This window comes from Gopherus flavomarginatus, chromosome 5 (assembly GCF_025201925.1).
Source record: "Gopherus flavomarginatus isolate rGopFla2 chromosome 5, rGopFla2.mat.asm, whole genome shotgun sequence".
Taxonomy (NCBI): Eukaryota; Metazoa; Chordata; order Testudines; family Testudinidae; genus Gopherus; species Gopherus flavomarginatus.
Window position 1 is genome coordinate 27866146 of NC_066621.1, and position 24690 is coordinate 27890835.

Consider the following 24690-nt stretch of genomic DNA (forward strand, 5'->3'; position numbering starts at 1 on the left):
ATCCTAAAGACAGGGGAGAAGGGTAACATGAAGGATAGAGTTGTTTTGTTTGAACCAACATGTACAAAGTGAGATGTGGCACCCTAACACATAGAGGGGTTGCACTTCTGTACGTCAGGAGTGAAGGGTTGTCTTGTCTGGTCTAGGGGTCTGTGGTAAGTTCCACCACTGACTGAGCTGGCCAATTGTCAGGGGGCACATATTCGTAGTATGTCCAGTAGAGTCTGTGGGAAACTATTGCTATGCTTTGTTTGACAATAAACCTAGCTGGATGCCTTTGTACCTTATCGAAGTCTGTGGTCTTTGGAGGTTCTCTCAGGGTCTGCTGTGTCAGCTATCAGCGCAGAGCCGGGGCAGCACTCACAGGGAACATACGCATGCATCCAACTGTTATCAACATTGAACAGAGCAGAGCACCACACCAGTGACATCTGACGACATTGGTGTGGTGATTGTATCATTAGTCTCCAGACCTCAAGTTTGCCACCCCAGTTGGGAGCCATATTCCAGTTTCTTGCACTCTCTTCTCTTCATCTACCACCTCCACATCTTTTAGAGATTTTACAAAGCCAAGTCTGAAATCACATCGGACTGCTGGGTACTGAAGACTACGCATCAAGGTTACTCCATACAGTTCTTCACCGGGCCCCCCTTCACAGATCCTTCTCACAAGAGTTCATTCTGGGAGGAAGTCAACCTACGCTGACCAAATGAGCCACAGAAGAGGCCCCCCAGGAGTTCTGGGTTTCTACCTGAGGTACTCCTTGGTCTCCAGGAAGATGGATGGCCTCTGCCTGATACAAGACCTCGGAAGACTGAAGAGACAGATCAGAACCTTCAAAATGAGGATGATCACTATGGCAGTGGTTCTCAACCAAAGACCACGAGCTGGTTTCAGGGGGTCCGTCAGGCAGGCCCAGCATTTGACTTGCTGAGGCCCTAGGCAGAAAGACAAAGCCCCACTGTATGGGGCTGAAGTCCGGGGCCCCAAGCCCCACCGCCTGGGGCTGACGCCGAAGCCTGAGCAACTAAGCTTTGTGGGACCCCTTATGGTAGGGGACCCTGGGTAATTGTCCTGCTTTCTACCCCCTAATGCTGGTCCTGGCTTTTATATGCAGAAAAACAATTGTGGCACAGGTGGACCGTGGAGTTTTTTGAGCATGATGGGGGGGCCTCAGAAAGAAAAAGGTTGAGAACCCCTGCTGGTTCGTCATTCCCCTCCCTATTCCAAAGAGACTGAAAGCGTATCCACCTGAACATTGAGTTCTCAGCAAGCTGGGGTGAAAATCTAGCCTGCACTAGTATGCCACTCACTAAGTATTCATGTGGACCCTGCCGCTGTGCACTAAAAGTTCCCTGGTACACTTTGATGTACCCCACTTTGAAACAAGAGTAGATTAAAGTGCATTAGGGAAATTTTAGTGTGTGTCAGCAGGATCCCTACAGATACTTACCCCACACTAGCATGCTGCACACTATGTTTTCACCCCAGCTTCCTGCAAATTAGTGCTCAGACAAGTCCTGATATATGATTCTTGATTTGAAGGACACCTACTTTCACAGACATAAAACAATCACATAGGAAATGCATGAAGTTTTGCATAGGAGAAAAGTTTTTACAATACAGCACTAAGAGTGTTTACTGACCACCTGATGTGGTGGCAACCCACCCAAGGAAAAGAGGAATATATGTTTTGCCAAATCTATACAACTAAACTCTCAAAGCCAGATCATGGCAGGAGCTCTTCTGCTCTTTGGTCCTGACCTGCAAGACTTTGGGGCTCAAAATCAAGTGGGGCATGTTGAATTGTGCGCTTGTAAGAGCATCACTTTTATTGGCCTAGTCTGAGACTAACCTGTAGACAATATGTTGGTGCCAGAGGACAGATTTCACAGTACCAGTCAAACTCTGCAAACCTTGCAATATCAGCTTTGCCAAATTATCTGGTTCTTTCTGAGTCTCACGGGACGTAGGCAGGAGTTAGGCATCTGGACACCTCTGGTTATGCAGCAGTGTATCTGCCCACAGGCAGTAAGATAGGCATCTAGGGAACTTTTACTGCAAATTCCTGAGCTCCAAGTGAGTTCAGGCACTTGCAAGGTTTGGCAGGGGGTTGGGCATCACCGTGGTGCTGAAAGTGGGACTTAGGTACCTAAAATAGGGACTTGGGCACCTAATTCCTTTCATGCATTCAGGCCAAGGCGACTAGACCAACATGAGTGGTCTCTGGAAACATCATTGTCTTGCCATCTCTTCTGCACGTAAACATCTGTGCTAAAATACTTTGCTATCAAGGCAGAAAGGGTCACCTTTTCTATTCAACAATGGTCAGGAAGAAGCAGTCTCTCAGGGTCACATTCCTCCTGGATTGGAGCAAGAACTTTATACATTCCTGCCAATACCTTGTACCCTGAAAGCAGGTAAAAACTCTTGTCATTGCTCCAGAGTGTCTCAAAGCACTGGTATGCCATGCTGTTGCACCCTCCTTTGATCTACCATGTCACGTTCTGCTATCTCCTGACCTGCTATCTCAGGCTGGAAGAGAATTCTCCATCCAGATCTAGTATCCCTGCATCTGACTGCCAAGTTGACAGATTCTTAACCAATTCTGACCTATCTTGTTCTGCAAGTGTGAGAAAGATTCTTCAGTCTAGAAAACGTGTGACACACATGTGCTATGTTCAAAGTGGAAGATATGCTCCACTTAGGCAATGGCTGAAGGATTGTTCTAGAGTGCTCCCCTTCATTCTAGACCATTACGAAAAGGAGACCAATCTGTTCAATGCATCCCCAAAAGTCCATCAGAATGCAAATTCTGTATGCCAACTCCATCTGCAAGGGTCTAGTGTGGTTGGGGGTTCTGCTCGCTAATCTCCTGCAAATGGGAATGCACAGAGGACCTGGAAGAATAAACTGATAAGTTATTCTTTGAGACACTTCCTGTCCCCATTCCATTCAGAATTCTCATCATACTTTGGTATAGGAGAAGAAGCCAAGGTGACTGGGTACGGGACTTCCTTGTATAGGCTTAGACATTGAACTTCAGTGTCAGTAGGTGGTGCTCATGCAGACCCAATTTGGTAGAAGTTCCATCAGCAGATCATTGGGGGTGTCAAACCCACAAATGTGAATGCATAGAGGCAACTATAAATAAACTTTTTTTTCCTAAAGATCATGGGGACCAGATCCTCTGCTGTGGTCCTGCTCATTTTTTGCTGCCCAGGTGGTGCAAAAGAACCAAAATCCAGCCAACTAAGAATTTCCCTGGTAGAGGGAATCCTCAGTTGGTATAAAGTTAGCAGTGCCCCCTCCTACATTGATTGCTCCCAACCCACAGCCTAGGGTATAGCTTTCCCTTTGCCTGCACCAGTCTCATTCTGGCACCTGAGACAATCTGGCTCTATGCATAGCCTGAATCATCTCTAGATTTCCATAAAAATTATCTTCTGACAAGAACCGCACACAACATCCAAAATCCAGTTCAGAATGGAAAGCTGGTGGCAACCTCAAGTATAGGGAAATGATCTTCTCTGCATAAAATCAGCACCTGTCTGTGAGTTATACTTTTATCAGAAGAAGAAAGAGAAGAGAGTTTTAACTTTGTTCTGCTCTAGATTTTAGAGGCAGCTGACAAGACACAGGCTCTGGACATGAAGAAGCACTGCCTACATATCATTGTTCACCAATTCACCAAGGTTGGTTGGATCTTCTCTGGGTTTCTGGGAATCTGCTGTCCTCTGTAACTACCATGGCTGAGAGCAGCTTAATCTTGTCCTTCATTTAATTCTTCTTGCTCCACAGGACAGATTGCTATGCTTATAACTGGACATTGTCACTGACAGGCATACTGGGGACAATACCTGCTTTTCTTTTTTTTTTATCTGAAAGAACAGCTTTTAGGGAACATGAAAATGTACCAAAACAGAGCAGATATTCAGTACTCCCACCATTATCCTTTTCTTTCTGAGATATTAGCCATTCTGTGTCACACCAGTGCTGGGTTCTGATATGTATGACAAGATATGTTTGACATGTATTGAATGTACAAGCTTCTCTCTCTGGCAATCATAAATGTGATGCTCAGTTTTCTGGTGAAGGAAGTACTGCCTATGTGGTAGTGGTAAGCGTAATATTACATGATTTCATAAAATATATAATTATGTTCTGGGCTGGATCTTCTGCAGCCTCCATATTTGTGAAACTTAAATATGGATTATTGTATAAAATAGTGATAAAATGTCAAAAGACTGAAATTCAGATCGCCCTGTTAGTTTGTGTCATATGATATGTGGTCCCTTATTGATGGGAATATTGTTATCCAATACATTGTCTGTCCAAACAAAGAACTCCAACCACCCAGAGGCAGAGCAGACCTTGGCCTGAAAGGTGAACAGTTTAGAAAGTTATAAGCAAATGAAAAAAGGAGTTTGAATGGAAAACCACACTAATTCTTCTCTACCTTTGATTCTAGTCTTGCACTGACTTCCCTTCTCCACTGAAGATCTTATCTCTCTCTTTTTTTTTTTTTAAGGAGAAACCAGATGCTATTCAGCACAAGCTTCCACTTCTACCCCTCCCCCTCATTTGTTCCCATCCTGTACCATCTCTCCCTACATCCCAGTCTTCAACTCAGCATATGTCTCCTGCTTTCTTTCTCTAACCCCGCACTCAGCACCTTTGCCCTACTTTTTTCTCAAAGGTAGATCTCCCTCACTGACCTCATCCTTCTACCTCCCTCTCAACCACTCTGTCTCCAACATACCATCTCCTTTATTGTTAAAAAACATCCTTTATTCCCTCCTGCACTTCTTCTCCAACTGCTGTCCCATCTCACTCCTTACTTTTGCTGCTGAAGCATGTGGTTTTCTTCTTTTGTCTCATCATCTCCATCTTCATTCTTAATCCCCTACAATCTGGCATCTGTACCTCCACTGGATGCCCTCAGCAAAGTCACTGATGACCTCTTCCTGGCCAAATCCCAAAACCACTCTGCCTCTCTCATCCTCCTTAGTCTTAAACCACCATTAACTCAGTTGATCCAGTCCCTCCTCCTAGTGATTCTCCTTCCTTGGCTTAATAGGGCTTGTTTACATGATAAAGTTTCCTCAGTTTAACTGATGGTATGAATTTCAATAGATTCAATTAACCTGATATGGACACTATTCAGTTTAAGAGTGTCTTTTTATGCTAATAAACTGAAGAGGAACAGGCTTAGGGCATGGCTACACTTGCAATTGAAGAGTGCTGGGAGTTAAACCAGCCTTCAGAGACCGCAGCAGGGAAAATGCTGCTGAGTGTTTACAGTCTCAGCTGGAAGCGCACTAGTATGGCCACATTAGTAGTTCTTGCAACGCCACAAAGAGCAGTGCGTTGTGATAGCTATCCCAGCATGCAAGTGGCTGCACCATGCTTTTCAAATGCATGGGGTGGGGTGGAGCGTGACAGGGAGTGTGTTGTGTGTATGTGGAGGGAGAGCAAGTGGGTTTTGGGGAGGCTGAGAACATGTCAGCATGCTGTCTTGTAAGTTCAGACAGCAGCAGACCTCCCTCCACCTCCTCCCCCTCCTCTACTCACTCAAAGCAAGCAGCATTCCTCAATAATGGTTCCTTTGTCCCAGAGCAGATAAGCAGCCAGCTGTCAGAAACGGAGCTTTGAAAGGGCATATCCACATTCCTACAGCGAGTTCAAAACAATGACAGGAGTGGCCACTTGACTTAAGGGAATTATGGGACATTTCTGGAGGTCAATCAGAGTGCAGTAAAGCAACACCTCGTTCACACTGGTGCCGCGGTCCTCCAGCGAGGGCGCAGCAAATGTTATTCCACTCGCCGAGGTGGAGTACCAGCAGCACTGTAGCCATGGTGTCAGAGTGCTCTACGTGCCTTGCCAGTGTGAACGGGTAGTGAGCCAGTGCGCCCAGGGCTCCTTTATTGTGCTGTAACTCGCAAGTGTAGCCAAGCCCTTAGTTCAACCAAAATGAGACACTATTAAACTAGAACAAGAGTGTCCACATAGGAGGTTACACTAATTTAACTTAAACCAATGCAATTTACCCATGTAGACGATGCCTTGGACTTGGTGCTCTTCTGGTTTTCATCTTATACCCCCAACCACTCTTTCAGTGGCTACTTTGTGGACTCTGTCTCTCTTTCAGGGTCTGTCAGAGCTACATCCTTGGCCCCCTCCTCTTCTCGCTCCCTGTCTCTGTACAACTTCATCTGGTTACACAACTTTAGCTGTTGCCTCTCTGGTGAAGATTCACAAATTCATTTCTCCACTCCCAAGCTCTACCCAGTCCATTATTTCTGATTGCCTTCCTGAATTTCCAGGTGTCAGCAAAATCAACATGACAAACTGTGCTCCTTCCCTTTCTCCTGAAACCTTCCTCCCTTTGCTGTCAAGGTTACTTTCTCTTTTCTCTTCCTGTTGCAGTATCTCATCCCTCATATTACTTTGGATTCCTCTTCTCTGTCCCTCCACTCCACCCCAAATTGAAGCTATCACTAAATCCTGTTAGATTGCCTCACAGGCCTAAAACCTGCTCATCCCTCTCCATTCTCACCTTGAATTCCACAGAGTTCCATTCTTGCTGTTGTCATCTCTCACCTTAACTTCTGCAACAGCATCCTGTCTGGCCTGCCTGACACCCATGTCCATCCAAAATGCCTTCCTTGCCTGCCATTCTGATTGCATCAAGCCCCTCCTCATCCTTTGGCTGGCTTTCCTCTCCATTTCTACAGCAAAACCAAGCTCCTTGTCTTCTCGTTAAGGCCTGATTCCCACATATGCCCACAGATCTTTCTGCTCCCCATCATTACTGTGCTCAAACTGCCTGATTCACTAAGTCCTTGGCATCCTTTCCCCACTCCCTCCTCCCTGGCTTTCTGCAGGTGGCTCCCTACACACACAGGCCCCTCCCTGACCTGCTGTGCAGGACCTCCACCTTCTCCTCCTTCGAGTCCCTCTGTTAAAACAGACTATTTCCAACAAGCCTGCAAACCCTAGTCCTCCCTACAGAGGAGTGGTCACATTTCCTGGGTAAAGAACTCATGGAGCTAACAAGCATGCTGTTCTTCAATGCACATTCTTGCTGCTTATTACCTCACTTCTCCACCCCTTACAGACTTTATAATATCCTGAGAGTTGGCACGACTGGCGGAATAAGGGAACATAAGGCCCCAGCCCATGCACAGTCATGCAGTACCTACTTAGATCTTGAGTCTGGGCACAGGAGGAAGAGGCAGCAGAGATGGCTGGACACAATGGGAGGAGTATACTGCATCTGCTAATGGGTGATGCACAGCCTGGAGGGGAGTGTGTAGCAATACAGGAGTTCTGAAAGGATTGAGAGTTACCTGGATGTAAGAGTTATTGGCCAGGGAGGGAGGGCACTCACTGGTGAGGTGACCCATGCTCTAGTGATGCTTTAATTGTTTATCCAGAGTGGAATAGCTTTATCAGGAGAGACTGAGGAAGGCCCATATCAAAATGTCCCATAGCCCGGTAGTTAGAGCAGGGGTAGGCAACCTATGGCACACGTGCTGAAGGCAGCACGCAAGCTGATTTTCAGTGGCACTCACACTGCCCAGGTCCTGGCCACCTGTCCGAGAGGCTCTGCATTTTAATTTAATTTTAAATGAAGATTGTTAAATATTTTAAAAACCTTATTTACTTTACATACAACAATAGTTTAGTTATATATTATAGACCAGGGGTCAGCAACCTATGGCATGCGTGCCAAAGATGGCACACGAGCCAATTTTTAATGGCACGCTGGGGCCTGCCGGGACCCCAGTGTGCCATTAAAATTCCTGCCGATGCGGCAAGCTTCAGGGTCCCTCCCAGGCTAGAGCACCAGGCCAAGCGCAGCAAGCCGCCGGCCCCTCCCCCGCCTTCCCCCCCTTCCCCATGAGCCATGTCACCGCGTACAGTACTCTGGGGCCTGGGGGGGGGAGTTGGATAAGGGGTGAGGGCAGTAAGGGGATAGGGAGCAGGGTGGGTTGGATGGAGGGGGTGGGATCCCGGGGGGGTGGTTAGGGGTGGGGGTCTCTGCAGGGGGCAGTCAGGGAGCAGGGGGGGTTGGATGGGACATGGGAGTCCCCGGAGTCTGTTAGGGGGTGGGGGGTGGATAGGGGTCAGAGCAGTCAGGGGACAGGGAGCAAGGAGGGTCCTGGGGAGGCAGTTAGGGAGGAGGGGTCTCTGGAGGAGATGGTCAAGGGACAAGGAGTTGGGGGAGTTGGGAGTTTGGGGGGGGCTGTCAGGAGGTAGGGGTGTGGAGAGGGGTTGGGGGAGCAGGAGGGCATTGTATGGGTCCAGAGTTCTGGGGGTCCTGTCAGGGTGCGGGGAACGGTTAGATAGGCATGGGAGTCCAGGGGGTTCTATCTGGGTACGGGGGTGTGGATAAGGGTTGGGGCAGTCATGGGACAGGTAGGGGGTAGGGTCCTAGGGGGGCAGTCAGGGGACAAGGGGCAGGGAGGCTTAGATAGGGGGTGGGGTCCCAGGAGGGGATAGTCGGGACAAGGAGCGGGGGGGGGTCTGGGGGAGGCAGTCACCCAGCCCTCTGCCCTGAGTCCTGCCCCCACGCACACACCCCAGGCCCCTGCCCTGAACCCTGTACTACCCAGCCCTCTGCTGACTCCTTTGCCCCCCCCGCATGACCCCAGCCCTGACTCCGGCACCACCACACATACGCAGCCCCCCTACCCTGACACCTGCACCCCTCTCAAATGTGCCTAGCCCTCTGCCCTGACTCTTGCACCCCCCACATCTCCAGCCCCCCCCCCACATCCCATGCACCCTGCACATCCCCATCCCCACCCTGAGCACCAAACGGGAGCTCTTGCACCCCCACTCACATTCCCACCTGCACCCCTCACACCAAATGGGAGCTGCCCAGGTAAGTGCCCCAACCCTGAGCCCCCTCTGTCATTCTAGCTCCTGGCCAGACCCTTCACCCCCAGCCCTGTGCTTGGTCCACTCCCACCCTCAGCTCAGTGCAGAGAGAGGAAGAGAATGGGCCAGAACCAGGGAGAAGGTAGGTACCCATTGTATGTGGGCAGGGCCAGGACCTCAGACTGGCAGTGGGCTGAGCGGGTCCAGCAACTGGGATCCCAGCTGGCAGGAGCTGGCAGATGGAACCCCTGAGCGGCAGTGGGCTGAGCCACTCAGCCCACTGCCAGTCTGGGGTCCCGGCTGCTAGCTCTGCACAGCCAGCTGCCAGTCTGGGGCTCTGGCTGCCAGACCCTTCCTAGCTGGGGTCCCGGCCGCAGGCCCCACTCAGCCCACTGCCAACCTAGATGAACAGAACCCCAGACCAGCAGCGGGCTGAGCGGGCCAGCGGCATAAGATCAACATTTTAATTTAATTTTAAATGAAGCATCTTAAACATTTTAAAACCTTGTTTATTTTACAATACAACACTAGTTTAGTTATTTAATATTAGACTTGTAGAGAGAGACCTTCAAAAAAACATGAAAATGTATTACCGGCACGCGAATCCTTAAATTAGAGTGAATAAATGAAGATTCGGCACACCAGTCCTGAAAGTTTGCCGACCCCTGTTATAGACTTATAAAAAGAGACCTTCTAAAAACATTCAAATGTATTACTGGCACATGTGATACATTTTAAATCAGAGTGATAAATGAAGACTAGGCACCACTTCCAAAAGGTTGCTGACCCCGAGTTAGCGCCTGCACCTGAGAGGTGGGAGATCATCCTCTGCATGAAGGGGGAATTGACCCTGTGTTTCCCACATCCCAGGTGAGCATGCTAGTCACTGGGCCAAAAGTTACATGGTGGGCCCCTCCTCCTGTGTTTCTTGCAAAACAAACAGCTTAGGTTCCTGAGTCCAGAAAAAGGTTCCTGCCTGTGAATCATTAGCAGAGATAGGCACCTCCCTGCAGCATGGACTTAAGCACCTGACATTGTAAGAGGGGTGGGGATTAAAACACACCTTTCTCCTCATGATCTCCCATTGGCTAACTGAAGCAGCTTCTGGATCACCATGCTGGCTTTTGGATCCTGCTCTTAGGCACCTAGCTCTCCTCATGTCTCATATCGACACCTGATTCAGGCACTGTGAATCCCTGTGATTGTCTAGGTGCCCAAAAGTTAGGCATGGCAATGCTCCGCATCACAATGCCTAACTCCCCATTCCACTCAGATATTGCATCTTGTCATTGCCTTAGCCAAACTTTATCTGAGGGATGAGTTCCAGGAATGCAGGTTTTTCAGCTAGGATAGTATAGGTGCTGTGGTTGATAACACTAGATAGAAAGGCTTGATTTTCAGTACCTAGATGAGCATTAAACATATACGTATTTTTCCATATACAAACAAGCATAAGCTTACATACCTTCCCCCATGTTTGACTTGCCTGTGGCTAGGTAAGCATACTTTAGCTACATACCACATGCAAATTGCAGGGCTCATGTCTAATGTAGGGCTCATGACCTGAGGTCAGGTCAGAACTGAAAACCTGCTACCGCTATCCAGCGTTTTTGCCGCCCCAAGCAGTGGAAAAAAAAAGCCGCGATCGGTGGCACTTCATTATTCGGTGGCAATTCGGCAGCAGGTCCTTCCCTCCAAGAGGGACCAAGAGACCCGCCACTGAATTGCCGCTGAATACCCAGATATACTGCTGCTTTCTGTTGGCCTCCCCAAGCACCTGCTTGCTGCGCTAGTGCCTGGATACGGCCCTGACCACTATGACCATAAGCGGTACAACCTGTACTGGTCACCGCCAAGTGCTGGGCGGTGGTTAATAAACCAAGAAACCTCAGGAAGCACCAACTGCTTTGGGCTGATGAGCTCCTGAGGAGAGTAGTGGAACTCTTAATGGAGGAAATGCCATCAAAAGGCGGATGAGCAAATTCACTCAGTGTTTTTGCCAGTGATATCCACCCAAGACAGATTGGGCCCTTCAGCTGTGGCTGATAACCAATCTAGGAGTGAAGCCCTGAAAGGCAGGCAGATGGATGATCTCTTCTGCACTGGCAACTCCTGGAGCGTAGCTGATTCCAAATGTATCGACTCCCATCCTTCCTTTGGTTCAAACCAGTGAAGTCAAGAGGGGGATGCTGACACATGGGCAAAGCAGCGCCTCCATATCAACTACCCAGGCTATTGTAGCCACATCACATGGAAAGGACACTCCATCCTTGCTGGCAACATGGACACAACATGGAAGGTAGCAATTACGGGTTATAAGCTCTCATAGAGGAGGGCGCCATGGGTCATCTTCGACGGTGGGAAGAATCACATTGGTTCCATTGGTCAGCCACCACCTACCACAAACCCTAGCAGCCCCCAAAAAGTTAGGTGCTGACCTGCCACGGTGCATAGGGCTAGACCAAAAGTTGAAAGGCAGACTGAAATCTGGCACCTGGCAAAAATAAGAAACCAAGAACTTTCTGGCTTGGAAGGTGGAATGTCAGGACCGTGTGTCTGGGATTGACAGACAATGACAGCCTACAATACACAAGCAGCATACAGAAGTCAGCTTTGCTAGACTGTGAACTGTACAAACTCGGTGTTGACATTCAGCATTTCAGGAAACAAGACTTGCAGATGCTGGTTCTGTCCAAGAGGCCAATTACACCTTCTTTTGGCAAGGTAAAAGCAGCAAAGAAAATAGGTCTTCACAGTGTCAGTTTTGCTGTGAAAAACAAGCGGGTAAAACTCCTAGAGACACTGATCAGGAAGTCAGAGCATATCATCTCACTTAAACTTCAGAAGACCATCGGCTCTGTGAACATTAGTGCCTATGCACCAGCACTCAAATCTAGCCCCGAGGAGAAGGATACGTTTTACAACATTTTACAACTCTTTGGATCAAGTCGTAAAAAGAATACCATCAACTGAGCAACTTTTCCTCTTTGGTAACTTTAATGCAGACAACTCATGGCCAGATTGCCTAGGACATTTTGGCATTGGCAAGATGAATGAGAACGGCTAACAACTTCTTGAATTCTGCGCCCAAAACCAAATCTGCATTTCCAATTCATATTTTACAGAAAAAGATTGCCACAAAGCATCATGGCGACATCAGCAATCAGGCCACTGGCACCAATTAGATCTTGTTATCGTCAGGAGGAAAGATTTACCCGTAGTGCAGAATACTCACACTTCCACAGCGCTGATTGTGACATTGACCACTCCTTGATTTTTAGCAAAGTGAAGATTACAGCCAAGAAACTACATAGAGCAAAACCTAAGAGCAAGCCCAAAGTTAATGCTATTAACACCAAAAAACAGAGGAAATGCCAGGAGTTTGTGAATGCTTTTGAACTTAGCATGCATGGGAAGTCATTACCAGAGAATGCAGAGGAATTTGGGGAAGATTTAAGAACAACAATCCATGAAACAGCTTGAGCTACATTTGTGAGGAAGAGACCATCAAAAAAGGACTGGTTTGAAGAAAATGAAGTGGAACTATTACCTCTCATCAACATTAAGAACACAGCCTATCTGGAACACAACAGGAAGCCAATAGAGAGCACCAAAGTGAGACTTCAACATGCAGAAACTGAGGTGCAGCAAGCAAGAAGACACTGTGCAGATCATTACTGGATCAAGCTCTTGTGAAGAAATACAGACAGCCTCAGACACAGGAAACCTCAAAGTCATGTATGCCAGTGTGAAGAAAGTTCTAGGTACTACTCTCAACAAGGTTGCCCCTCTCAAATTGCACAGCAGTGAAATCATTATAGTTAAAAGTAAGCACTTCTCTCGTTGGGTTGTACACTATTCAGAGCTATATGCACAAGAAAGAAACATCACCAGCAGATCACTGTACCAAATACAGATCATGCCACAGCTAGATGTGGAGCCCACTGTAGAAGGACTAAGCAGGGCCATTGATTTGCTGTCAAGCGGCAAGGCTCCTGGAAAAGATGGCATCCCAGTGGAAATCCTCAAGTATGGGAAAGGCAGCCTATTACCATATCTTCATCAGCTGCTACTTAAATGCTGGAAAGAGGGTGAGGTACCACAAGAGAGATGTGACAGAAACATCACCACTTTGTATAAAAATAAAGGCAAAAAGGGTGATGCAACAACTACAGAGGTATCTTGCTACTAAGTGTAGCAGGAAAAGCCTTCACAAAAGTCATCTTACTGTGCCTACAGCAGCTGGAAAATAGTGTCTACCCTGAATCACAGTGTGGATTCAGGGCTGGAAGATCAACTATAGACAAGATATTTTCTCTGCAATAACTCCAATAAAAGTACAGAGAGCAAAACCTAGCATTGTACATAACCTTTGTGAACCTAACCAAAGCATTTGACACAGTCAGCAGAATAGGTCTATTTGCAATACTAGAAAACCCTCTTAAGTCTTATTTGTTGATTCCACAACAAAATGAGAGCAGCTGTCCAGTTTGATGGGTCCACTTCAGACAGTTTTGAGATGAAAAGTGGAGTGAAGTAAGGATGTGTTGTAAGAATGCCCCTACGTTCTTTGGACTCTTTTCTCAGTACTCTTGAACTGTGTGTTTAAGGACATGAAAGACAGAGTGTATCTCCACACAAGATCAGATGGCAAACTCTTCAACCTATCCCAACTTAAATCAAAGACCAAAGTCAAAAAGATGCTAATCAAAGAACTTCTATTCACTGATGATGATGCCCTCATAGCCCACAATGAAGATCTACTACAAGAACTCGTGGACCTCTGTTCAAGTGCCTGTCAGGCATTTGCTCTCACTATCAGCATCAAGAAAATGGTTGTATTAGGACAGGGGGTTCCACAAGATCCTTCAATTACCTTAAATGTAAATCAGCTAGAAGTAGTCCAAAAGTTCAGCTATTTAGCTTCTTCAGTGGCCACCAACCTCTCACTGGATGAAGTACGAAATGTTTGCATTGGAAAGGCAGCCACCACCTTTAGCAGACTAACTAAAAGAGCATGAAACAACTCAAAGCTTACTGTCAAGACCAAAATGCTAGTGTACCAAGCCTGCATCCTCAGCATTCTTACGTATGGTGGGGAAACATGGACAACTTATGCTCATCAGGAGCTGCATACTCAGCACCAAATGGCAAGATAAAGTCTCCAATGCAGAGGTTCTTCAAAGGGCAAAGTTACCAAGTGTGACAGTCCTGCTCAAGCAAAGACGACTGCGCTGGTTGAGCCATCTGAATAGGTTGGAAAACAGATGCATACTCAAAGACATGCTATACAGGGAGCTATTGGAGGGAACAAGAACAACAGGACGCCCCAAGCTTCACTATAAAGACACGTGCAAGCAAGATATGAAGGAATTTGGAACTGATTCTGACCAACGGAAAGTCTTGGCAAGTGACAGTAACAAGTGGCGCCATCGTCTCCATCAAGATGTCAAAGTCCATGACAGAAGCTGGCTCCTACAGCTTGAAGAGAAAGGAGCCTTTAGAAAGGAAGCAGATCCCAACCAAGATACAGACATTTGCAATAACTGCCAAATATTATGCAAATCTCAGATTGGACTATTCAGTCACATGAGACATTGCAAATCATCTACATCATAGGCTGTAATTCCCACCATCTCTTACAAACGAAGAATTGCCAACATGTCTAATCTGGTACATGTATATGGCTCCTGTCATGTTAGTATCTGAGCTCCTATAGTCTTTACTATGTTTATCCTTCCAACATTCTCCTGAGGTAAGGAAGCACTGTAAACTCCAGTTCATAGATGGGAAACAAGGGCACAGAGAGCTAGATCCACAAAGGGAATTAAGTATGTAACTCCCACTGCAGATGGCAACGTCCAACTTTTAGATACTAGTGAGATCATCAACCCCATTCAGCTACTTCCTAACACTGCAGGCACTTAAGTTTCTGCCAGAAGGCATGCACAAAATCACTGAAATCACCAAGCTGCTCAGAGCCCTCTCTCACACTTAAACCCTGGTGGATTCACAAATGAGGCGTTGCCCAATCTGGTAGGCAGACTCTGAGCATGTCTAAACAGCATAAAGGACATTTGTAACTCTGTGGGCATGTACACAATGCCCAGAGTTGGGAGCTCTCGGTTGGGATAGAGAAGACTTGTTTACAAATCCTTGCGCTGCCTGATCTGGATCATGGACTTGTACCCAGGCCCCACGCATGCAAGGGCATGTCGTAATCATTCAGTTATTGCCTGCTCTTGGATGGGGCTTGCTTAGTGTCTCCTGTTAAAGCTGTTCTACTTTGTATTAAATAATTAACGATTCATTGGAGCAGAGAAAGCAGGGAAGAGCTTGACAGTAACTCAGTGACTAGGGCTCTGACCTAGGACAAGTCCCTGTTCCAATGAATATTTCATTATTTATATGAAGCGGACATGTCCAACAGGAGAGGCTGTAGCACACTCATTCCAGAATAACCTCACCTGGCATGTGGAAAAATCAAGATCACAAACCTACTCTGAATCAGGCATAAGGGCAGTTTGAAAACTGGTCTCCTGCATCAGGGCTGAGTGCTACAGCCAGTGGGCAGCTATGGTTAGTTTCTCTTGTGCCTTTTTCCTGAGAAGGGGCTGACCTAGCTAAGACATGTAGCTGCAAGAGAGGGTTCACAGCTGAGAATCCCAAATGCAGCTAGGCGCCCCCCTCAGGCTCAGAGCTAGGCACTTGGCTTTTTCTGCTTAGTGGCTTAGCAAGGCTCCTCACTCAGCTGTATCTCTCCCCAGGCATAGAATGGGGAGCCTGGGCACCTGACTCAAGACTAAGGATTCTACTGGGAGGCAGTGTGCCTAAAAGTCCCTTTGTCAATCTATCCCCGAGAGACTAAGGACCAGATATGTGAAGGTATTTAGGTGCCTAAGGTGCAGATAGACACAGAATGGGATTTTCAGATGTGCCTGAGCATGTTAGACGTCTCGCTCCCATTGAAGTGAATGGCACTAAATCTATTTAGGAGCTTTTGAAAATGCCACTGGCAAAAACTAAGGCACATAGGAAATTTTATTAGCAAAAACGTAGGTACCTATAGACTTTGGGCAGCAGCTGAGTAGAGGGTAAGAATCTCAAGGGCACTCTCATATTTTATTTAAGTCCCTAGAATGGCAGTTAGACACTGAAGTCCCTTTGTGGATCTAGCCCTAGATGCCCACATGCATCTTTAGGTACGTAAATATCTTTGGAAATCTGGCCCTCAGGGACTTACCCTCACATATGGATTTGTAAACAAACAGAGCTGAACGTGAGTCTGGCACCCTAACACTTGAGCTGTCCCTTCTGTCCACTAAGTGCACCTCACTTGCACACCTACCTAGGTACTGTCAGACCCAAAATAAAAAAGGTTTGTTTCTATCATCTTTGCATTCTTTCCATTCAAAAAACTGAACTGCATCGGGGAAAAACAAAAGATTAAAATGACACAATTGACCACTGCATACAAGTAATATTTAAAATGTATGATTTCTGAAAAGAATACAGAAATATTGAAGAATCTGGAAAGACGTAATCTATGCTAGAATTAACCTAATGGATTCATCATTCCATGTTCTGCATTTCCATCTGGAAGTGAGATTATACAGATAGGTTCTGGCAGTTACAGAGTATTTGTCTCGTTGCGTTTACTGCTGTGCAAAATGTCTTATTTTAATGCAGTGTCATGGTCTTGAGTGGATATAAAGCAGATAGCCCTGCAAATCTGAGGATCTTGTCTTGACTTCCTTGTGGTAGACCTGATCAGTAACAAGTAACTTGAAACTAATGTTGCACTGTGGCCAGAAAAATGAACAAAATGCATCATTTCAGAAAATGTTTGAGTTCTGACATTTTGTTAAATTTCTGTCATTGTTGCTAATTTTTTTTCTTTTAATTCTGGTTTTGTAAATTAAAAACTGCCTAATTCTAGGAACAGGCTCATCAAATTATCATTGAAAGACTGAGTGCTGGGGAAGGAGAATACCTGCGGCTTTCTAGAAGTCCAAATGCTGTGTTGTTTATGCTGTGTTTTGGAGATTTTGATTTGTAACTTTTTGCCCAGCATCATATGAACATGTGGCCATTACAGTCTCCTTCAGCTCTGTTGACAGGTTAAGGATTGCTGTTCCCTATTCAAAATATCAGAGAAAAAGAATATTAACTGGAGAGCTGACTATATTGTTGTAATATTTTGGGCAAGGTTATACATTAGTCTCTCAGTGTATGTCAGGTTTGTACAAATGCCTAATAAAATTCTTTTGTTTATACTCTGACATAGTTCTGTGTCTTTGCCCTTGGTCTTAATCCTATCTCAATGCAATATGCTCCTCAGTGCAGGTGCCTAATTCCCACTAATGTTAATGGGATCTATCCCTCCATCCCCTGCACATTGTCTACTGCCCCTTATTTTGGACATATAATGCTAAGTACTGATTTCTTTCCTGAAGTGGCCTGATTCATCTGCTTCATTTCACTGTTATACTAGATGCACAAAATGCTTTTGTTTCTTCATTACAGACACTGGACCTGCAAAGATAGGAGGAAATATTATTAAGCAATTAAAAAAAGATATCCAAATATTCTCCATTTATTGTCTGGCCATGCTGTATCACATATCCCCCCTTCCCCCCTGCTCAACACCATGGGGTTGGGCTACTTGGGATGAGAGGCAGTGTTGTCATGATAGGCCATCAGCCTTGCTGTGTTGGCTTCCAGCCCTATGCTGTACCCGGAAATGGAAGGGCTGCAGGGATAGTAACCACCTAGTCACTCTTGCGTTCTTCTCCTTGTTTCTGTGCATCCACTGGAGTGGGGCATGGTCTATCACGAGCGTAAACTGCCGCCCCAGCAGATAGTAGTGGAGAGTCTCCATAGCCCATTTTACCGCCAGACATTCCTTTTCAACGACAGCGTACTTTTGTTCCCTGAGGAGGAGTTTCCGGCTGAGGTACAAGATAGGGAAGGAGGAACACCCAACCATCTGTGAAAGGATGACTCCTAGCCTTTACCTCCGAGGCATCTGTTTGTAGGATGAATTCCTTCTCGAAGTCTGGGGCTATGAGTACTGGATGGCAGCATAGGGCTGTCGTTAAATCTGCAAATGCTTCTTCTGTCTTATCAGTCCACTTTACTATCTCAGGGCCCCAAGCTTTTATCAGATCCGTCAATGGCCCTGCTCTTGTGGCGAAATAAGGGATGAATCTCCGATAGTATCCTACTATCCCTAGAAATGTTCTGACTTGCTTTTTGCGGACTGGTCAAGGCCAGCCTTGTATTGCCTCCACTTTGTTCCATTGGAGTTTCACCAAACCTCTCCCTACTACATACCCAAGGAATCTGGCCTCAGCTAGTCCTATCACGCACTTGAGAGGGTTAGCAGTGAGGCCGGCCTTCCGCAGGGCATATAGCACTGCTTTTACTTTTCCTAGGTGCGTTTCCCAGTCAGGGCTATGAATGACTATGTCGTCCAGATAGGCGGCAGCATACTTGGCATAGGGTCACATTAACTTATCCATAAGTCGTTGGAATGTTGCAGAGGCCCCATGGAGTCTGAAAGGGAGGACAGTGTATTGAAACAGGCCATCGAGTGTAGAGAAAGCAGTCTTTTCCTTGGCATTCTTGGCCATTCTTGGAATTTGCCAATATCCTTTGGTCAGATCCAGAGTGGTTAGGTATCGGGCCTTGCCTAACTGATCAACTAGCTCGTCAGTGTGTGGTATCAGATAGGCATCGAATTGGGATACTTAATTCAATTTCCGGAAGTCGTTGCAAAACCTCAGGGTGCCATCAAGCTTGGGGACTAGGACGATAGGGCTGGACCACAGACTGTGGGATTCTTCAATAACCCTGAGTTCCAGCATCATCTTCACTTCCATCCTAATTTCTTCCCTTTTTAGCTTCCGGTATTCGGTATGGTCTTATTGTCACCCTTACTCCGGGGCTGGTGACAGTATGATGTTGGACCAGTGTCGCACGGCCCGGTTGTGTACAGAACACATCTTGGTTCCGGTGGATCATCCCAATGACCTCTGTTCGTTGTTCTGAGGTTAATTCAGGAGATATCTTTACCTGCCCCTGTGGGTCGTCTGTCTGGGGTGGAGCTCCTCAAATGACCAGACATGTCTCTCGGTCACGCCAGGGCTTCAGTAAGTTGACGTGGTAGATTTGCTCTGGCTTTTGGCGGTCTGGTTGTCTGACCTTATAGTCCACCTCCCCAATGGCTTCCACTGTCTCATATGGTACATGCCAGCTGGCTAGGAGTTTGCTTTCTGCTGTTGGCACTAGCACCATCACCCATTCCCCCAGCTGAAATCTCCATACTTTCGCCCGACGGTTGTAATATGTCCGCTGGGCCTCTTGTGCTTTTTCCAAATGTTCTCGTACTATAGGGGTTACTCGAGTTATTCGCTCTCTCATCTGTGTCACGTGCTCAATGACATTCTTTCCTAGGTTGCGTTGTTCTTCCCAGTCTTCCTTGGTGATATCTAATATCCCGCATGAGTGGCATCCGTATAGTAGTTCAAAGGGAGAGAAATCAGTGGACACCTGAGGGACTTCCCATATAGCAAACATTAGATACGGTAGAAGGGTATCCCAGTCTTTTCTGTTCTGTGCTACCACCTTCCGGATCATACTTTTAAGGACACAATTAAACCGCTCGACGAGTCCATCGTTTGTGGATGGTAGACTGAGGTCCATATGGCCTGGATGCGGAGGAGGGCACATAAGTCTTTCATTAATTTTGACATGAAAGGTGTTCCTTGGTCTGTCAGGATCTCCTTAGGGATGCCCTGTAGTAGTTCTTTTGCTATTGTCTTGGATGTGGGGTTTCTTAAAGGAATGGCTTCTGGATATCACATGGCATAGTCAAGGATGATTAGTACGTTTCGGTGGCCCTGTGACAATCTTTCCAGTAGGCCCACTATGTCCATGGCTATCCTCTCGAAAGGGACTTCAATAATAGGCAAAGGTACTAATGGGGCCCGCAAGTAAGATCGTGGGCTATGCAACTGGCATTCAGGGCAAGAGGCACAATATCGCTGGACTTCTGCACGTATCCCTGGCCAATAAAACCTTCTTAGGACTCTATCCAGTGTCTTGTCTACTCCTAGATGTCTCCCAAATAGATGAGTGTGAGCTAACTCCAATACTGCCCTTGTGTGTTTCTGTGGGACTAAGAGTTGCTCTACTTCTTCCCCTCATATTTGCTCTATCCTGTACAAGAGATCGAGTTTGAGCACATAATATGGCCTTGGGCCTTTAATCTTTCCTTCCATGGGTACGCCATTTACTTCCACTACCTCCTTCCTCACATTCGCATATAGCGGATCATTGGCCTGGTCCTGCCCAAAATTCTCACGTGTGGTACCGATCTGACCTAATTCTAGGGGGCCTATTTCTACTCTTCCCCCTGGGTTGCTCCTACTTGGGCTAGGAACCGCCTCCGAGTCCTTCCTCTCCTGAATTATCTCCTGGCCTCCTGAATGGGTTCGTCTACCCACAAGGGAAGTTTTTTGATTCTCTGCTAGAATCCTGGTCCCTAATCTTTTATCTGCCCTCCTTTCCCACCTAGACTTTCGAGGTTTCCCAAGGGATGAGAATAACTCTGGAGCAAATTCGGCAAACGTTGGGGTGAGGCTATTTGTAGGTGCCTCCGTCTCAGCGTGGGGGTTGCTACCCTCCCCTGGCTCTATTGGGGTAAGTAAGCTCTCAGACCCGGGGAAGTCCTTACCGATTAAGACAAGGTAGGGGAGCTTGGGGACAACCCCTGCAGTCACCCTGGTAGTATTCCCCTGGATCTCAATCCATACCGGGATTGTGGGATAGAAATTCACTGTGCCATGCACACGTTACCCCTGTGTTTTTGGCCCTGGTTAATTGGTCTCACCCCACCAACTTCCCCGAGACCAGCGTGACAGCACTCCCAGTATCTATTAATGTTATGGTCTTAATACCATTCATTTTTACTGATCTTGTATACCCATGTGAGGTCATTGTGACCCCTACCAGGCTGATTAGGCCACATTGTTCCCCGTAATTCCCCAGATTACACTGCATAGGTTCTTCCCTGTTGGGGCATTGGGCTGCTATATGCCCCAATTCCCCACACTCATAACACCACCCCCTTATTCTGGTTATCACCCTCTGCCTAGGGCTATTTGGCCAGCCCCTCACCTCTCTTCCCAAACCCCCAGGTCCCTTCTTGGCCTCGGGCCATTCCTCGGTGTCTTTCCTCCCTGTTACAGTTCTCCTGTAGTTCTCGACAGTCCGGGGCCTTGGGTTTGGGGTTGGCTTCCTGGATTGCCATGTCTCCCCGCCTGGGGTCTGGAACAGTTCACGGGCTGCCAGCTGTCTTTCCACGAGGGAGACCAACTCATCATAGGTGGAGGGGTCATTCTGGCCAACCCAAGCCCGGAGACCTGGTGGTAGCCCCTTAATGTACCGGTCCAGTACCAGGACCTCCATCATCTTCTCAGAGCTGAGGGCCTCAGGGTGCAGCCATTTTTGGGTCAGGTGGATCAGGTCAAACAATTGTGATCAGAGTGTCTTGTCCTCTGTATACTGCCACTCATGGAACCTCTGGGCTCGCAATGCCATTGTTACTCCAGATCTGCCCAGGATCTCTGCCTTCAGCTGGGGTTAATCTGCTGCAGTCTCTGTGGCCGTATCATAGTAGACCTTCTGGGTCTCCCCACACAGGAACGGGGTGAGGATACCAGACCACTGATCTTGGGGCCAGGCCTCCCGCAGGGCTGCTCTTTCAAAAGCCAGGAGTTATGCCTCCACATCATCCTCCCGTGTCATTTTCTGTAGGCAATGGCTGGCCCGTATGGTCCGGGTCCCTTCACAGTTGCGGTTCAGTTCCATAAGGGCCTTCATCTGGTTCACCAGGTCTTTCAGCAGGGTCTGGTCCTGGAAAGCCTGACTATCAACAGATGATTAGTCTCCTGCTGCATCCGAGTCACCTCCTGTTGGGCGGTTGCTTGGACCCAGGTAGCCTCCTGCTGGGCCACGGTGGCTTGTATTAGGGCCTTGACCACGTCATCCATCTTAAGGATGGGAGGGTTTTGTCTAATCCTGGTTTAAATCCCCAGCGTGCAAATCCCACTGCTAACACCACATGTGGCAAATTGCCAGCACTATTATGATGGGTCTCGCACTTCCTCTTCTTTTGGGGGGGTTCAGGGTGCCATTTCTTGCCCCTAAATTGGAATATTAATTGCCCCACTAGTGTCCTAGAGGAGGGGAGTGGAGAGGGAGGGACCTGGGCCTGCCCTCTACTCCAGGTCCCAGCCCAGGGGCCCTGAGGATAGTGGTGAACCACTTGAACTGACAGTTCTTTCCCCTGGGCTACTTCTCTGCCCTTCAGCTTGTGGGGGGCTTCCTGCCCTCCCTCTGCACAAGCCAGGTGCCCCTTACCTAGGGTCTAGGACTTCTTAGCCCACTGCAGCACTTCTCCAAACTGTTCTCTGCTCCAACTCCTCCAAACTGTTCTCTGTTACAACACCAATCCTTTCTGCTCCAATTCCCACACTGTCTGATTGAAGCAGGGGTTTTTGTCATGTGACTGGCCTCAGGTGCTCTAATTGGCGTCAGGTGCTCTAGTTAATCTATAGCAAACTTCCTTCCCCTTACAGGGAATAAGGCTCCCTTCTAACTCTCTCCTGCTGCCCTCTGGTCATGCTATATCACAACTGGGCTAAAATATAAGGTAAAATAGGGATGTTTCTCAAACTCAGAAAATGGCTTTTCAGAAAAAACATGGGTTTGTGTGACGTTTCCATTCAGTCTGATGCTGTCAGAAAATAAACATTGTTATAGAGCAATTGGTTAGCTAAGACCTTCAATGCATATGTTGATTATTGGTTCTCATGGCATTCTTTAACTGCTTGAAGTATCCAGGCAAAAATATCATGTGCACTAAATAGAGCAGTACTTTGAGCTACTTCTCAGAGTACAGCAGAACAGAGTTGATAGATTATTTGCACAAATCCTGAGCTGCCAGTTCCAATGGATCTGAATGTCAGCAGAAATACAAAGGGCATGAATTTCAAAGCTGTTTAGGTGCCTAAGGTATGTTTTAGCCTGCACTAGTTTGCATCCTCTATATTAATTATGGAATAATTATTATGAATAATTATTGTCATTCTTGTGTCAGATTTCCTGACATACCTTCAACTCCATCCCATTGCAAAAGTGGTCTAAAACCAGAAGACAAGGAAGGAGAATTATTATTTTACATAGAAACCACAGTTGTGATTTTCATGGAGCATTGCAGCCTGTTTCTGTGTGCTTGTCATTTTACTAGTAACATGATAATATAGACACTGGATTTCATTAACCTGTATATGTCTAGTATGGGTCGGTTGGGATTAAACAGTGATATTTAAACTATGGTTTTAATTTTTTCCTTTTTTGTGTGTTTTTCTGTTTGTTTTTGTTTTCCCTGAAGGTCTCCAAGTTGCCAAATCTGCGATCCCTCAGTCAGCCGCTCCTTCTTGACATCATAGAATCATTAGCCAATCACATATCAGACAAGCAATGTGCAGAGCTGGGTTCAGACATATAAAACACTTCCAGACCTCTTTCATTTGTTCCTCAAAGGGCTGCACTTTACAGCTGAATCCCTCTATACTGAGCTGCTCAGAATGTCAACACAATAAAGCAGAAGACCTGTGAAGAGCATGAAAATCTGAACTATTGCTCTCTTGTGGATCTGCCTGGCTTACATCTGTGTATTTGGGGCAGAAGCTCGTCTCAGCCATACCAACGTAAAATTGAAATAACTGGGAGCAATGAGTTTATTCCAGATTTACCTTGGTGTAATTGAGTTCAGAATCTGGCCTATTGCTTTTATTTTGTAAAATATAAACAGTAATGAATAAAAGGATCATTAATATTATGAAACACAAATATCCTGTGGCTGTAAGTTGAAGTCAGCAATAATTAAATTGGAAATAAAATGCACAATTTTAACAGCCCAGAATACAAAGGCTTTCTATATTCTCCATCACTTGGAGTCTTTAAATCTATATTGGGTGTCTTTCTAAAAGATATCAGAGGGGTAGCCGTGTTAGTCTGGATCTGTAAAAGCAGCAAAGAATCCTGTAGTCTATAAGATGCCACAGGATTCTTTGCTGCTTTTTCTAAAAGATAAGCTTTTACTCAACCACCTTATTGTGCTGGATACCAGAAGCGTGAAATTCTTGGGCCAGTGTTTTGCAGGAGACCAGACTAAGATCATCATAATGGCCCCTTCTGACTTTTAAAATCTATTAACCCTATCCAGTCAAGCCTTCCTGAAATAATGTATCAGTAAATAGCTACACTCTTCTGCCTGCATGGCAGGAATCAGTTTGTTTTAGCTTAGGGGAAATGAAGCAAAAGGAGGCACTGAAACAAGGGTGTCCAACCTGTGGCCTTTTAAGGTGACTATGTTAGGAAAGTCCCTATTTGATTCTGAACTGAAGGTATGCTCCAGCCACATCCTGTGACCTTTCCCGCCCCCCGTAACTGATGTGTTTTCATCAGCTGTAGTTACTACGGGAAGGTGAATGACTCATAGTTCTATGATTCTTGGATCTCTTCTACTTAACGGCAGTAAAGGTCTGTTTCCAGCAGATACCAGAGCCACACACCTGTGCTGTACCATTAGCTTCACTATTTCATATGTGTGTCTGAAAAGATGGTTGTTTTTGTGATGTCCAGTTGCTATTCACCAGCTCCTTGGTGCTGAGTAGCAGGATGTTAGATGCTGTTGTCCCTTCAGATAATTCAAGGGATGTGCT

General features: G+C 46.6%; 1 protein-coding gene across 11 annotated transcripts in view; it reads left to right on the top strand.

The window, feature by feature from the left end:
- LZTR1 (leucine zipper like transcription regulator 1) overlaps positions 1 to 23880 on the top strand; it is a 261156-nt gene extending 237276 nt beyond the window's left edge. For 8 of the 11 annotated variants that reach the window (XM_050956118.1, XM_050956121.1, XM_050956122.1 and 5 more), the window contains 2 exons: positions 3616 to 3696; positions 23355 to 23880. In XM_050956118.1, coding sequence (XP_050812075.1) covers positions 3616 to 3696; positions 23355 to 23471 — 198 coding nt within the window. In that variant the 3' untranslated portion in view covers positions 23472 to 23880. Of the gene's footprint in view, positions 1 to 3615; positions 3697 to 20474; positions 20600 to 23354 lie in introns of all 11 variants that reach the window. The other 3 variants (XR_007774752.1, XM_050956120.1, XM_050956124.1) reach the window with 3 other exon arrangements.
- Positions 23881 to 24690: the final 810 nt, after the last annotated feature.